The sequence below is a fragment of the Miniopterus schreibersii genome (genome assembly GCF_964146895.1).
Source record: "Miniopterus schreibersii genome assembly, chromosome: 14".
In the NCBI taxonomy this organism is placed as follows: domain Eukaryota; kingdom Metazoa; phylum Chordata; class Mammalia; order Chiroptera; family Miniopteridae; genus Miniopterus; species Miniopterus schreibersii.
In genome coordinates, this window is record NC_138114.1 from 24,519,081 (window position 1) to 24,532,848 (window position 13,768).

Here is a 13,768-nt window from a genome sequence, read left to right on the forward strand (position 1 = left end):
TATGTGTGTGTGTGCAGTGAATAGTGCATGATCTTCTTATTTTTGGTCCTACTGATATGGTTATTTTTACAAGTAAATGATTTTTTAAAAACCACTTGCTATCCTAGTCTGTTTTTGATGACTATTATAGATAGCATATTGGTTTGGAAAATAACTTACTCAGTTAAAACGTATACTGTTTTGAATTTTTTCCCATGCATTTTTTTATTAAAATTGTTACAGGCATTGATTCACCTTTAAAACTTGAAAGTTTAACTGACATAATACAAAAAAAAATTGAAGAGACAAATGGAGAGTTCCTTATTGGTCAGCATGAAGAATCCTCACCATCTCCTTGGGCCACACTCTTTGATGGTGACCATCAAGTGGCCATCCAGAAAAAGATCGTATCTTCTGCAAGCAAGCAGCTACATGATGGAAAAAGGAAAAAGAGACGGGCTCCCCTTCCTCCTCCTGATAAAGTTCCATTCAGCTTAAAAACACAGAGTAACCCAGATCCATTGGTTAAAGACAACCGGGAAAAAACAAGTGTATCTCAGTCCTCTTCTTTGGATACCAAATTATCAACCCTAGTGCATCACTTACAGAAACCAATGGCTGCTCCTCGAAAACTTCTTCCTGCCAGGAAAAATAGTTTAACGGATGGTGCGCAAACAGACACTAAAACCAATTTTGAAGCCAAGCCAGTGCCAGCTCCAAGGCAGAAATCTATCAAAGACATTTTAGACCCTAGATCATGGTTGCAGGCACAAGTATAAAAAACCCGTAATGCAGAAAACATTAACAAAATGTTTAACTGTGAAGCTTGATTCAGAAGCACTGTAGGTGGAGTAATATTATGATTTCAGAATTATGAAATCATGTAGATAAATAAGATAGTGTGATTTAAATCAATAATAAGCTATTAGGTATAAAAATATATTATAATGAAGAAATGAACTGCTCTTTTACTTCTGATTTCTGAGAATATAAGTGGTTTCCCAAGCAGAGTGTAAGAGGCACTCTCTAGACAATATCCTAATTGTTGGAAGGGTTAATTTATTCCTAAATTAGTACCAGGCAGTGAACAAGAGCTTAGGCAGAAGAAAGCATTAAAATTTCTTTGGGGAGAGACTGTCTAGTAATTTAAAATGGTTAAATATGAGCCATATTCTCATTGTGAGAATTTTAATACTAATGGAATTTCTCAAAAGTTTTATTCAAACCACAAATTATAGAATCCACCCAAGAAAACTTCTTAGCATGCTGGAATTCTCATCTAATGGTTCACTGGCTCTCATCTATTGTTTAACTAACTATTTAACTCACTGACCTTTTAAATTCCTTGGATACATTTTGGGATATTAAGTTCTTCATATTTAAAGGGAATTTGTTATGTGCTAGTCAAAGTTTTCTCCTTGATGAGCTCTGAAATCCTGTAGACATTAACTCTCATAGTGCAACATACATTTATTAGTTTAGAGAAAAGGTAGATGAAATATTCTTTACTCCATTTTTCTATGCATGGTGCTAATTTCCACTGTGATATTGGAATTTGGGGAAGTGAGTAGCTGATTAACACCTTAAAATTAATCTAATACTTGTTTTAAAAGCAGGTGGTCGATTAAAAGATATCAGAAAAGTGGGCCATCATAATAACTTTCAGAATTAATCCCCTTTTAAAAATTTTAATTAGATTTCCTTTTCTAGTAAGGGTTGATGTCTGCTATTGATATTATTCATTAAAAGTCATATTCTTACAATAATGACATCGAAATCATTTCCATAGGAGGTAATTTCCATAGCAACCAATCACAGTCACCCAAACAATTATGAAATCAAGTGAGGAATAAATAGCAAGAGATTGAATATTTTACAGGAACAAAAAATTCATTTTTTATAATAATACTTCTTTTAAACAAGAGCTGAACAGAATCTAATCAGAATTTCCAAATAAAAGTTTCCATAAGGTGTCAGCAACAGCACTAAAAATCTCAAATCACAGTGAACCTTAAATGTCATTGCAAGAAATAAGTATTAAATTACTGCCCTGCATATAATCTCTAGAGATCTTTTTTAAACCCGTAAGAGCTCTATTTGGATCAGAACTACATTATTACAAAGTAAAATGAACACTTGACAAAAATAACATTAATTTAAATGGAGCCTTTCGTTATTTTTAGATAGCAAAGTCTTTTTTCATTTATATGGAATGATGTAACTGCCAGGTTACTTTTGTGTTTGCTCAGGACTCTAGTAAGAATTAGGACTCCAGGGAGCAATGATACAAAAGGTCTCTTGTGACTGGCAACATCAGGGTAGACATAGTATTTGATGAGAAGGAAACCCTATATGCTTGTCTGATAGAATTTAGACACAATCACATGTATAAAAACCTAAGTAAGAAAGTAGGATTAATTTGTTTTTTCTAACTAAAAGGTTCTTGTAAATTTCTGTTGTGATTACCAATTTAGTAAATAGCATATTAAAAATCTAAAGGATATTATTATTTGAATTTTTATTTTTTAAACCTCATTGCTTTTTTTGTTTGTTTTTGTTGTTTTTTTTTAATATTTTTATTCATTTCAGAGAGAGGAAGGGAGAGAGAGATAGAAACCTCAATGATGAGAGAGAATCATTGATCAACTCCCTCCTGCATGCCCCGTACTGGGGATTGAGCCGAAACCCCGGCATGTGCTCTGACTGTGAATCCAACCATGACGACCTGGTTAATGGGTTGGCGCTCAACCACTGAGCCACACTGTCTGGGCTCACTGCTGTTTTGACAGCATTTGTGACTGTCATTGCCCTTAAATTATTGAGCTAGAAGATGCTATAGACAAAATTGTTTCTGAGGCTGGCATCTATGAATTCTTTTTTTTTTTTCAATTGAAGCCTTCCTTATAACAAATCAGTGTTAAAACTCCCAAATTATATTCTTGTCATTTCTCCTTATGCATAGTATATCAAGAAGGGTCTAAGTTATACAAGAAAGATAATTTATTCATAGAGAAATTACCTAGCAGTTGTTCCCTCAGTGGGGCACTTTGAAACAAGGCTGAAGCTCTTCTTCCTGGAACCATTTAGGTGAAACCTCACCGTGGACTACCTCCCCTGCCAAAAGTATTCAGGCTGTTTCTAGGGGCCCATTTTACTGTATGTTACAGAGCTTTTGAAATTGGGTGAAGTCTTCAGCTGCACTTCCTTTGACATTGTTCTCATTAAATGTTAGTTCAGTTCCCCCAAAAGGTACAATACAAAGTTGGGTCTCTTCTCTCCCTCTCCCCGTTTTTCTTTCCCTCTCTCCCTCCCTTCCACAGTAAAAAAAAAAAAAAAAAAAAAAAATCTAAAAATACTGAGTTAAACACTTTGTTAAGGAGTTTGTCAAAAGAAGTATTTGTTTTCTCATTTCCTAAACTGGAAGTTTACGACAGAGAAAAATATGCCATGTAATAAAAGACATTTCAGCTTTTTATGAGATGGCTTTTCACATTCCTTGTTTGTCTTTTTAATTTGTTTCTTGGTATATGAAGGCTATAAACTTCAAACAAAGAGTTAGCTGTCATATCTTGATAATATAATTGGAGAAACATAATAAAATAGATGTTTTATGATATGATAATTCTGATGATCTGAAGATAATATCTTAGAAAATTACATTTACATTTCAAGCTCTGGGATATAAATTACTTATAACAGCATTAAGATAGTATTATTTTTAATTGCTACAAAGTGGGACTTTTATACACAGGACAAAGACGACATTTTGTTATTATAAACACACACCTCCTAAGGTAAACAGTCTTTCAAAATATCAGGCATGCCTACTCCTGGTGAGTTTTATTAAGTCCTCAACTGTCTGCAGTGCCCCTGGACATGTTTTTTGGGGGGGTTTTTGTATGTCTTTATTGATTTCAGAAAGGAGGGGAGAGGGAGCAGGAGATAGAATCATCAATGATGAGAGAGCGTCTCCATCGGCTGCCTCCTGCACGCCCCCCACTGGGGAGCGAGCCCGCTACCCGGGCCTGTGCCCTGACCGGGAACCGAACCACAATCTCCTGTACCACAGGCCGATGCTCAACCTGCCGAGCCACTCCAGCCAGGCCCCTGACTTCTTTTAAATGGATGTGCATATATGTCAAAAACTAAATCCACTTATTATAAATGCCTTATCTTTACCTGTTAGAGTTCTACAAAATGTATTTACCTGGTACTCTTTATTAAAAATGGAAGATCCCCTGTTAGAGACAGTTCATGTATGGTAGGTTGAAGAGTGAAATACCTCTTTAGGCTGATGTTCGCCTCAACCACTTACCAAGAAGTTAATTAATTAATACAAAATGAAATTATAGGGCAGTTTGGTACAAATTGTGTTAAATGCCATTTGAATGTAATCACCTGTGTTTCCATGAATGAGAAACAACTAACCAGATAGACGCTGTGCCAGGAACAAGATGAGAAGGGCTTTGGCAGGAAAAATGGCTGTTCCTGTACGTCAGAATTTATCAAGATGCATTGTTTTTATTAGAGTGAATTATTGAACAATAATTAAACTGATGACCATTTATGTCCTGGTAGTTGTCTTCAGTGTTCTATTGGTCTTAAACTATAATGTAGATGGAGTTGACTTGTACTTACATTTCAAAGACAGTACAATTTTAAAATGTTTACATGTTTATGTATAACTGCTTCATTACTATAATAGTTGTATAAAAATGATTTATACTGGGTCATACATAGCCTTAGCTACTAGAAAGGATGTTACCTTTGCGTTTTTAAAGGACAAGATTTTTTTTTTAATATAGTAAGATATGTTATTTTCTGTGACATGCTTGTATAATTGGCATTGTTTGTATTTCTTAAATCTTTAATTAAATGTGGGTCAACCTTTTGGATAAAAAAGTATTATATCACAGGTTATATATTTTTTGAAGTACCAGAGATTAATAAGGAAGCCAAGGTCATGTGATTAAAACTTCTATACAATCCTGATTCCTGGAGACATTTTCTAGCCTTTTCCTTAGGTACCCACTCTGGGCTGGACTGATGGAAGTAAACAGTGTTGTCAAGTCAGTTTAATCAAACAAAGACTTACCCAGTAGCTGGTGTTGATTATTATAAGACTAATATTTGATAGCCTTGGTTGGTATAACTAACTTTTATTAAAATGTTTGCATGTGATCTTTTTTACAGTGTACTCTTTTAAAAATCCATTGATGTAACCTTAGTTTTAGGTTAATGATAGAGAATTTCCCCAAAGTGTAAGTCACTCTGATAAAAAATTAGGGACCTAGAATGCTCACTTGCTGTTAGCCACAAGGAGACTCACTATTTTAATGCACCTCCCTGAGTGCTTATTCCCATGGAGCACCTCAGGGGAGGGGAGAGAAATGCACAATCCTGGCTCAGTTATATTCCACATTTTATTTCTAAACCTGTAGTGTAACCAGGAATATTTAACATTTCTTTTTAGAAAAAATTTTTATTTTTCTAAAAAGAGAGGCCTGCTAATCTTTGTACTCAGATAAACAAAGTACCTTAAGGGTCAATTAACAAATTAAACTATTACAGAAATATTAACACACATTTCTATTTATCTGAATATAGGAAAAATACCAATCTGGCACGCTTGATAATTAGAAAGTGAGGCAAAATCATTCCAAATCTTGCTAAAAATTGTGTTTTAAATTACATCAGCTTGCTTTGAGAGAGATGGTGATCTTTTTTTTCTTTCCATTTTAAATTTAATTTATTGGGGTGACATTGGTTAATAAAATTATATAGGTTTTAAGTGTACAATTCTATAATACATCATCTGTATATTGTATTTTGTGTTCACCCCCCCAACGTCAAGTCTCCTTCTATCACCATTTATTCCCCCTTTACCCTCTTCTGCCTTCCCCTTCTTTCCCTCTGGTAATCACCAAACTGAGTTTGTTTTTCTAAATTCCTTCACCTTTTTCACTCAACCTTCCAAATCCCCTCTACTCTGTCAGCTGTCAATCTGTTCTCTATCTCTGTGAATCTATTTCTCTTCTATTAGTTCATTTTGTTCATTAGATTCCACATATGAGTGAAATCATGTGGTATTTGTCTTTCTCTGACTGGCTGTTTCACTTAGCATAATACTCTCCAAGTAAATCCATGCTGTCACAAAGGGTAAGATTTTCTTCTTTTTTTGGCCAAGTTGTATTCCATGGTGTAAATGTCCCACAGCTTTTTTATCCACTCATCTACTAATGGGTACGTGGGCTGCTTACAAATCTTGACTATTGTAAATAACACTGCAAGAACAAAGGGGTGTGTATACTCTTTCAAAATAGTGTTTCAGGTTTCTTTAGGTACATTCCCAGAAGTGGCAGCTCCATTTTTAATTTTTTGAGGCAACTCCACACTGCTTTCCACAGTGGCTGCCCCAGTCTGCATTCCCACCAGCAGTGCACTAGGGTTCCCCTTTCTCCACACCCTCGCCAGCACATGTCGTTTGTTGATTTATTGATGGCAGCCATTCTGACAGGTGTGAGGTGATATATCATTGTGGTTTTTAATTTACATTTCTCTAATGGTTAGCGATGTTGAGCATCTTTTCGTATGTCTGATGGCAGTCTCTATGTCCTCTTTGGAGAAGTGTCTATTCAGGTCCTCTGCCCATTTTTTAATTAGATTGTTTGTTTTTTTTGGTGTTCAGTTTTTATAAGTTATTTATAAATTTTGGATATTAACCCCTTATCAGATGTATCGGCAAAAATGTTCTCCCATTCAATGCGTTGTCTTTTCATTCTGTTCATGATTCTCTTTGCTGTGCAAAAACTTCTTAGTTTGATATAGTCCCATTTGTTTATTTTTTCTTTTGTTTCCCTTTCCTGAGGAGATACATTAGAAAAAATGTTGCTACAAGAAATGTTCGAGATTTTACTGCTTATGTTTTCTTCTAGGATGTTTATGGTTTCAAGTCTTACATTTGAGTCTTTAATCCATTTTAGTTTATTCCTGTGTATGGTGTAAGAAGCTGGTCTGGTTTCATTTTGTTGCACGTATCTGTCCAGTTTTCCCTAGACCATTTCTTGAATAGACTGTCTTTACCCCATTGTATGTTCTTCCTTCCTTTGTCAAATATTAATTGACCATAAAGGTGTGGGTTTATTTCTGGCCTCTCCATTCTGTTCCGTTGACCTATATGTCTGTTTTTATGCCAGTATCATGCTGTTTTGATTACTATGGCCTTATTAGGGTTATTTGGAGTCTTTTGTGGTTCCATATAAATTTTTGGAATATTTGTTCTAGTTCTGTGAAATACACCATTGGTATCTTGATAGGAATTGTGTTGAATTTATAGATTGCTTTGGGTAGTGTGGATGTTTTAATGATGTTATTTCTATCCATGAGCATGGCATATGATTCCACTTACTTGTATCTTCTTAATTCCTTTCTTCAATGTCTTATAATTTTTCAGTTACCTTCATCGTTAAGTTTATTTCTAGGTATTTTTATTGCCACAATTGTAAATTGAATTGTTTTATTAGTTTTCCTTTCTGATAGTTCATTATTGATGTATAAAAATGCAACTTATTTCCAAATATTTATTTTGTATCCTGCTACTTTACTGAATTCATTTATCAATTCTAGTAGTTTTTTGGTGAAAACTTTAGGGTTCTCTGTATACAGTATCATGTCATCTGCAAATAATGACAGTTTTACTTCCTCCTTTCCAATTTGGTTGCCTTTTATTCCTTGTCTGATGTCTGTGACTGGGACTTCCAGTACTATGTTGAATAAGAGTGGTGAAAGCAGACATCCCTGTTTTGTTCCTGATCTTAAAGGAAACACTTTTGGGTTTTGCCTATTGACTATGATGTTGGCTGTAGGTTTGTCATATGTGGCCTTTATTACGTTTGAGTATGTTCCTTCTATTCCCACTTTGCTGAGAGTTTTGTCATAAGTGGGTGCTGGATTTTGTCAAAAGCTTTTTCTGCATCCATTGAAATGATATGATTTTTGTCCTTCATTTTGTTTATGTGATGTATCACACTTATTGATTTGTGGATATTGTACCAACCTTGCAATCTCAGAATAAATGCCAATTGATCATGGTGTTTGATCTTTTTAATGTATTGCTGAATACGGTTTGCTAATATTTTGTTGAGTATTATAGCATCTATGTTCATCAGGGATATTGACCTATAATTTTCTTTGTAGTGTCTTTATCTGGTTTTGGAATTAGGATATGTTGGCCTCATAAAAATGAGCTTGGGAGTCTACCCTCCTCTTGAATTTTTTTGAATAATTTGAGAAAGATAGATGTTAGTTCTTTGAATATTTGGTAAAATTCACCTGTGAAGCCATCCGGTCAGGACTTTTGTTTGTTGGGAGTTTTTCTTATTACTGGTTCAGTTTCTCCAGTTGTAATCTCTCTGTGCAGATTCTCTTGATTCTTCTTGATTCACTTTTGGAAGATTGTATGTTTCTAAGAGTTTATCCATTTTGTCCAGATTGCCCAATTTGTTGACAAAAAGTTCTTCCTACTGTTTTCTTATAATCCTTTATATTTCTTTGGTGTTAGTTGTGACGCTATGTGACTCATGAGGCTAGGCCATAAAAGTGACAGCTTACACATAAGCACTCTCTCTTGAATCACTCACTTTGAGAAAGCCAGCAACTGTGTTCAAACAGTCCTAGAAGAGAACCAGGTGAAGAGGAACTGAGACTTCCCACCAATAATGAGCACAGAAGCCACCTCAGAAGTAGATCCTCAAGTCTCAGCAACCTCCTAAGCAATCCCAAGCCAGAAGAACCCAGTTAAGGGCCTTCTAAATTCTTGACCCACAGAAACTGATAATAAGATAATATTTATTGTTTTAACCACTAAGTTTTGGAGTAATTTGTTTCCATCGCAACAGATAACTTTTAAAAGCATTGACATATAGGGTACGCTGAGGGCTTAAAATAGTTTAGTTGCGTTTGGTTGGGGATTAGTGAGAAATGAGGTTGACTAGGCAGGCGGAGTCAGATCATGGAAGACCTTGAGTGTCAGGCTGAACTGTTTGCCTTTTATTGGGTAGCTGAGAAATCTGCAGCATGCGCTTAGTAGGTATACCAGGAGATCACATCTGACATTCTCTGTTAGAGTAGTAAGGATACAAGTAGTTACAGTTAGTATTGGGGAGCACGCTTATCATTAAATTGTCTGTAGCTCAAGGAACAAAGTAGCCTATAAATGTCACAACTACACAATAAGTTCATGGAGGGCAGAGGCCATTTTTTTCAGTTGTTTTGTCAACATAAAGGTACTGAGAGGATCAAGCTTCTGGCTTTATAAAAAAATGTTTAAGTAGAGAAAAAGCTTCTCACATGTATCCAGGCCGCTAATGTGACACCAGTGACTTGATTTTTCTACCTGCCAGCTTTTTTACAGGGAGAGGGAGACATTAAATTGCTTCCACCTGGGACATCTTGGCATGACTGAGTTTATCGAATTCTCTTTTCAGTAGGCAAAAGGGAAGGAAAGGCCTGAAGGGCTGTGAAGAGTGAGTGGCACAGGGGTGAACAGATTGAGGGAAGAAACACTCGGGGGCCCAGAGCAAACCTCATCTACATGCATCCAAGCCAAAGACTTTGAATGGAGTTAGTTCATGATTCCGGCTCCACTCTGGGAAATTCAACTGTACTTTTTTTTTTTGTTCAGGATTTTTTGGTTTTGTGATTTGTGACACCCAAAGTGTTTCTTAAATAGTCAATTATGAGAACAAAACTGCCATCATCCCCAAGTCAGTCACTCAGAGTTTCTCTGGGAAATTAGAATAGTGTGCCTGGTGCACTCCAACACTTGTGCTATATCACACAGCAAACCATTCCAAGAAATTAAATTCAATAAAAATTTGCAGATATGATTCTACTTTAGATTGATTTCAATCCAAATCAATTACTAAAATAAAATGCTTGGAGTGGAGAACTGGGTGTTGAACTAAATGTACCATAAGTCTTATCAACACCAGTGAAAATAATCTGTTGTTTAATTTTCTGCTGTGAACTTCCTGGGAAGCAGTCGATAACTTGGACCATTTATATGACATTTGGAGGGGGAAAAAGCCATGCATTCAGCCAAAACTTTGCTTAGTCCCATCATAGGTAGGACTCAGCTGGCTGCCTAGGCATATGAAGATGAGAATGAAGGCTATTCTTTGTCCTCACAAAGATTAGAGATTTGTTGGATTGACTCATGGGGTTTAGTTCCAGTGTCAGTTTCTGATCAGTAACCAGCATTGAAATTACACCTGTACAAAACTATGCTTTTGTTTTGTTTCAGCAGCAAAACCCCAAACATGCAAAGACATTCATTGTGCTCTGTCCACCCCATCCTTGCAAACCCTCCAGGTTTGCCCCCTTCAAATGGAGAGAGATGTTTCCCTCATCAACTCTATATCTAGTAAGTTGCTCACTTAACTGGTCCTTCTTTAGCAAAACTTTACAGAGATGTAGAGAGGAACTTTCAGGGAACTTCACAATATCTGAATGCATTAACTAGAAGCTTTAGTTGAATTACAAAATATTTCCCTAATGTAAAACAAAATAAGTAGAAAATAAACACTTATATGTTAAGAATAGGTGAAAGAGATCCCTTAAGGCAGGGCAGTCAGGCTTGGAGTAGAGAAAGGAAAAGGTGTGATGGCCCAGCCCCGTCCCGTAGTCCCATCTTTCAGTCTCCATCCATCGCTGAAATCACAGTACTGTGGATTCCAGTCCCAGGGGTGCCACTTGCACTAACTGCTGAGCCCCAGACCTGTAATAATAGGACCTTCAGAGGGCCATTGCAAGGATTCAATAAGAAACTATATATAAAGCTATCTGTAAAGTTCTAAGAAAAGTGTGTCCAATAAAGTGTTAGCTACTAAGGCCATTATTGTCCTAACCCCTGAGGTTATTTTCAACACAAAAAACATCTTTATCTAGGAGACAACCCAACAGGTGGCTGCAAGGTGAGGAGCTGGTGGTCACGTGTAACATACCATGAATTCTGATGTTAGGTTTACCTGGACTCTTCCTAAAGGGACCAAACCATGACCTCCTCCTCTGATGTCTCACCACAAAGACAGACAATGTCTTTGTCAGAGGCATTTTCCCAATCAGCTCTGGAGGAGCTGATGCAATTACATGCTCATTACCTTAGGATTCAGTGCCTATGTGCCAGTCAACTCAGAGAGGCTGCCAATCCAAGAGGTCTTATTTATGATAAATTACAGATGTGAGGAGTGGCAAGTTAGGTTATCATAAGATGAAACGAGTTGTCTGAAGGCTCTGAAACCAGAAATGTGGGTGGCAACTTAATTAGAACAGAGAGGCAAAAGCAGTGGGAAAGATTTTAGCAAGATTTCCAGGGAGTTGGGCTGGTAATGGGTCTGTGTGGACTGATCATGGACCAATGAGTAGTTTACTATTAAATTTGACAGACATTTGACCAGTGAATGGTAAGATCTCTAATGAGTTTCAGGCAAGAAAAAATATCTGATAAAAGCTATACTTTTATTCTCTCTTCAGTAATTAACAAGGCCTGTTTGTTTTCTCTACTCATCTCTGGTTTGAGATCATTGTTAAATAATTTTAAAATATGAATAGAATATTAGCATCTTGGGTGTATTTGGTTGTTGAGAAATCCTTCTCTAGAGAAAAATCTAACTTCACAATTGCTCTACTTATTTTATGTTCCTTAAGCTGGGAAGGAGCCTCAAAGGCAATTTACTCCCACCACCGCTGCCCCAGTCCATAATAGCCACGAAAGTCCAGCCTCTATTTCTCATAATTTTTGCTTGGGTGTTTTTTTTTCTATTTTTAGGTTGTTTGTTTTTAGAACATTCAGCCTGGTTTCTTGTAACTTCAAGTTCTAAGAAAGGTCTTCTCACATACTGAGGCGGCTCATCTTTCCTGAAACTTGCAAGCTTTTCCACTGACTGCTTTGTGATTCTGATTGGTGGCGACTTTGTAGTTCTCTCTTTACCCCTGTGGGACCAAAGGGAGGTAAGTTTTTCAAAATAATAGTAATCAACTACATAATCTCCCAGAATGGATACTGCTAGCAACCTCTAAATTTCTCTTCACACAGCATCTCAAATACTTTGTTAGACCAGTTGTGCAAAATTTAAAATACAATGTGGCATTTGTCTGGCAGAATATAAGCTTCATGAGGGAAAAGACATGTGTTTTCTGTTTGTATGCTTAGCACCTAATACTGTACCCAACACATAATAATGGCCTGAGAAGAGTACTTAAGAGGCACTGAATGAACGTTTTGTAGAGCTGTCGTTTATGATTCCCACTCGGCATTTAGCAGGAACTTTCTTTTAAAGACGTCTGCTATTTAGACACTTCATGTTCATTAGGACATGATTTTGGTAAGCATATCTCCTGTGAAGAGAAATATTATAACAAACTATTATGGCATTCAACACTGTTATTTCAGTTACTCAACTAATCCACCCACTGATAGAGTGAACTTTGAATTAAATGCTTTGAAGAATAAAGTCAAGTAAATCTTGATAAAAATCAAAGGCTAAGGAAAGCTTGTTTGACAGAAGGCATGAAAAAAATGCTCAAATGAATATTGTTGGGGGAGAGACACTCATTCCTCAGCAGACTAAAAGAAGAGTAGTAGTTCAAGAGTATCAAAATTCCTACGTGATCAAAAGGCAGAAACAGCGCCTTTTTTACTGTGTCTTTTGATATTCCAGGACCCGTAATATCCTGCCTACATGAGCACCTGTCTTTGTGGTAGCTCAAAGTATTTGAACACCTTATCTCAGCCAACCTCAAATTTCCTGTGAGGTAGGTAAGCGTTGAGAGCTCTTGGTACTGTTTTCGAGATGACGAGAGTGAATTAGAGAGGCTGTTTACACACTCCAAATTTCACAGAAGCCCCAGGAAGAAGTGAGGGTAAGAATTAGTTAATTCCCAGTTGTTGTAGAAGTCAGTGTCAGAGCGTGAAAGAATATTGTCAATATCCTGCTCCAGTGTGGGCTTTCCTCATAACATTTGTTTGTGGTGACTTGATTCATTTCTCCAACCACTCAAATTTCATGTAATATTTTTAGTAATAAAAGTAATACAAGGCATGGTAGTATATATATATATATGTATATTACACCGTATGGAGAGTATTAAATGAAAAAAAAATCATTACTTCCCCCTCTCACATCCCAGTGCCACTTTTGAAGATTCCAATTACCCAGAGGTAATAACTGTTAACAATTTTTAATACATATTACCAAATTATTTATGCATTTAAAAGTGTGTGGTATATACATGTACAAAAACATACACATACAATTAATTACATGTTCTACTTCCTATTACGTATCTACACTTTAAAGTCTAAAAGTCATTCCTAACTCAACATGACCATCTGTTCTCTCCTAATCCTGATCTCAGTTTTCTTTATCTGGTAAATACCAACTCCATCCTTCCCATTGCTCTGGTCAAAAATATTGAAATTATCTTTGGCTTCTCTGTTTCTTTCCCATTCTATGTCCAATTCATCAGCAAATCTTTAGAGGTATGTGTTCAAAATATATCCAGAATCCAACCAGTTATTGCCACCTTTGTTGCTTCCACCCTAATTCAAGTCACCATCATGTCTTGCCTGAATTATTACAATAGTCTTCTAACTGGTCTCCCTACTTCTATTTAGCTTCCTGTCTATACTCAATATAACAGACAGAGGGATCCTGTGAAAACACAAGTCATGTTGTATCTCTTCCATACTCAAAAAACACCCAAAGTCTCTGCATTTATTAAGGGTAAA

General features: G+C 36.3%; 1 protein-coding gene across 2 annotated transcripts in view; it reads left to right on the forward strand.

The window, feature by feature from the left end:
• The window catches only part of RTKN2 (rhotekin 2), a 66,422-nt gene extending 62,954 nt beyond the window's left edge, over nucleotides 1-3,468 (forward strand). For both annotated transcript variants that reach the window (XM_081158436.1, XM_081158437.1), the window contains one exon: nucleotides 223-3,468. In XM_081158436.1, the coding sequence (XP_081014562.1) occupies nucleotides 223-758 (536 nt within the window). In that variant the 3' untranslated portion in view covers nucleotides 759-3,468. The remainder of the gene's footprint in view (nucleotides 1-222) is intronic.
• The last annotated feature ends 10,300 nt before the right edge of the window (nucleotides 3,469-13,768 follow it).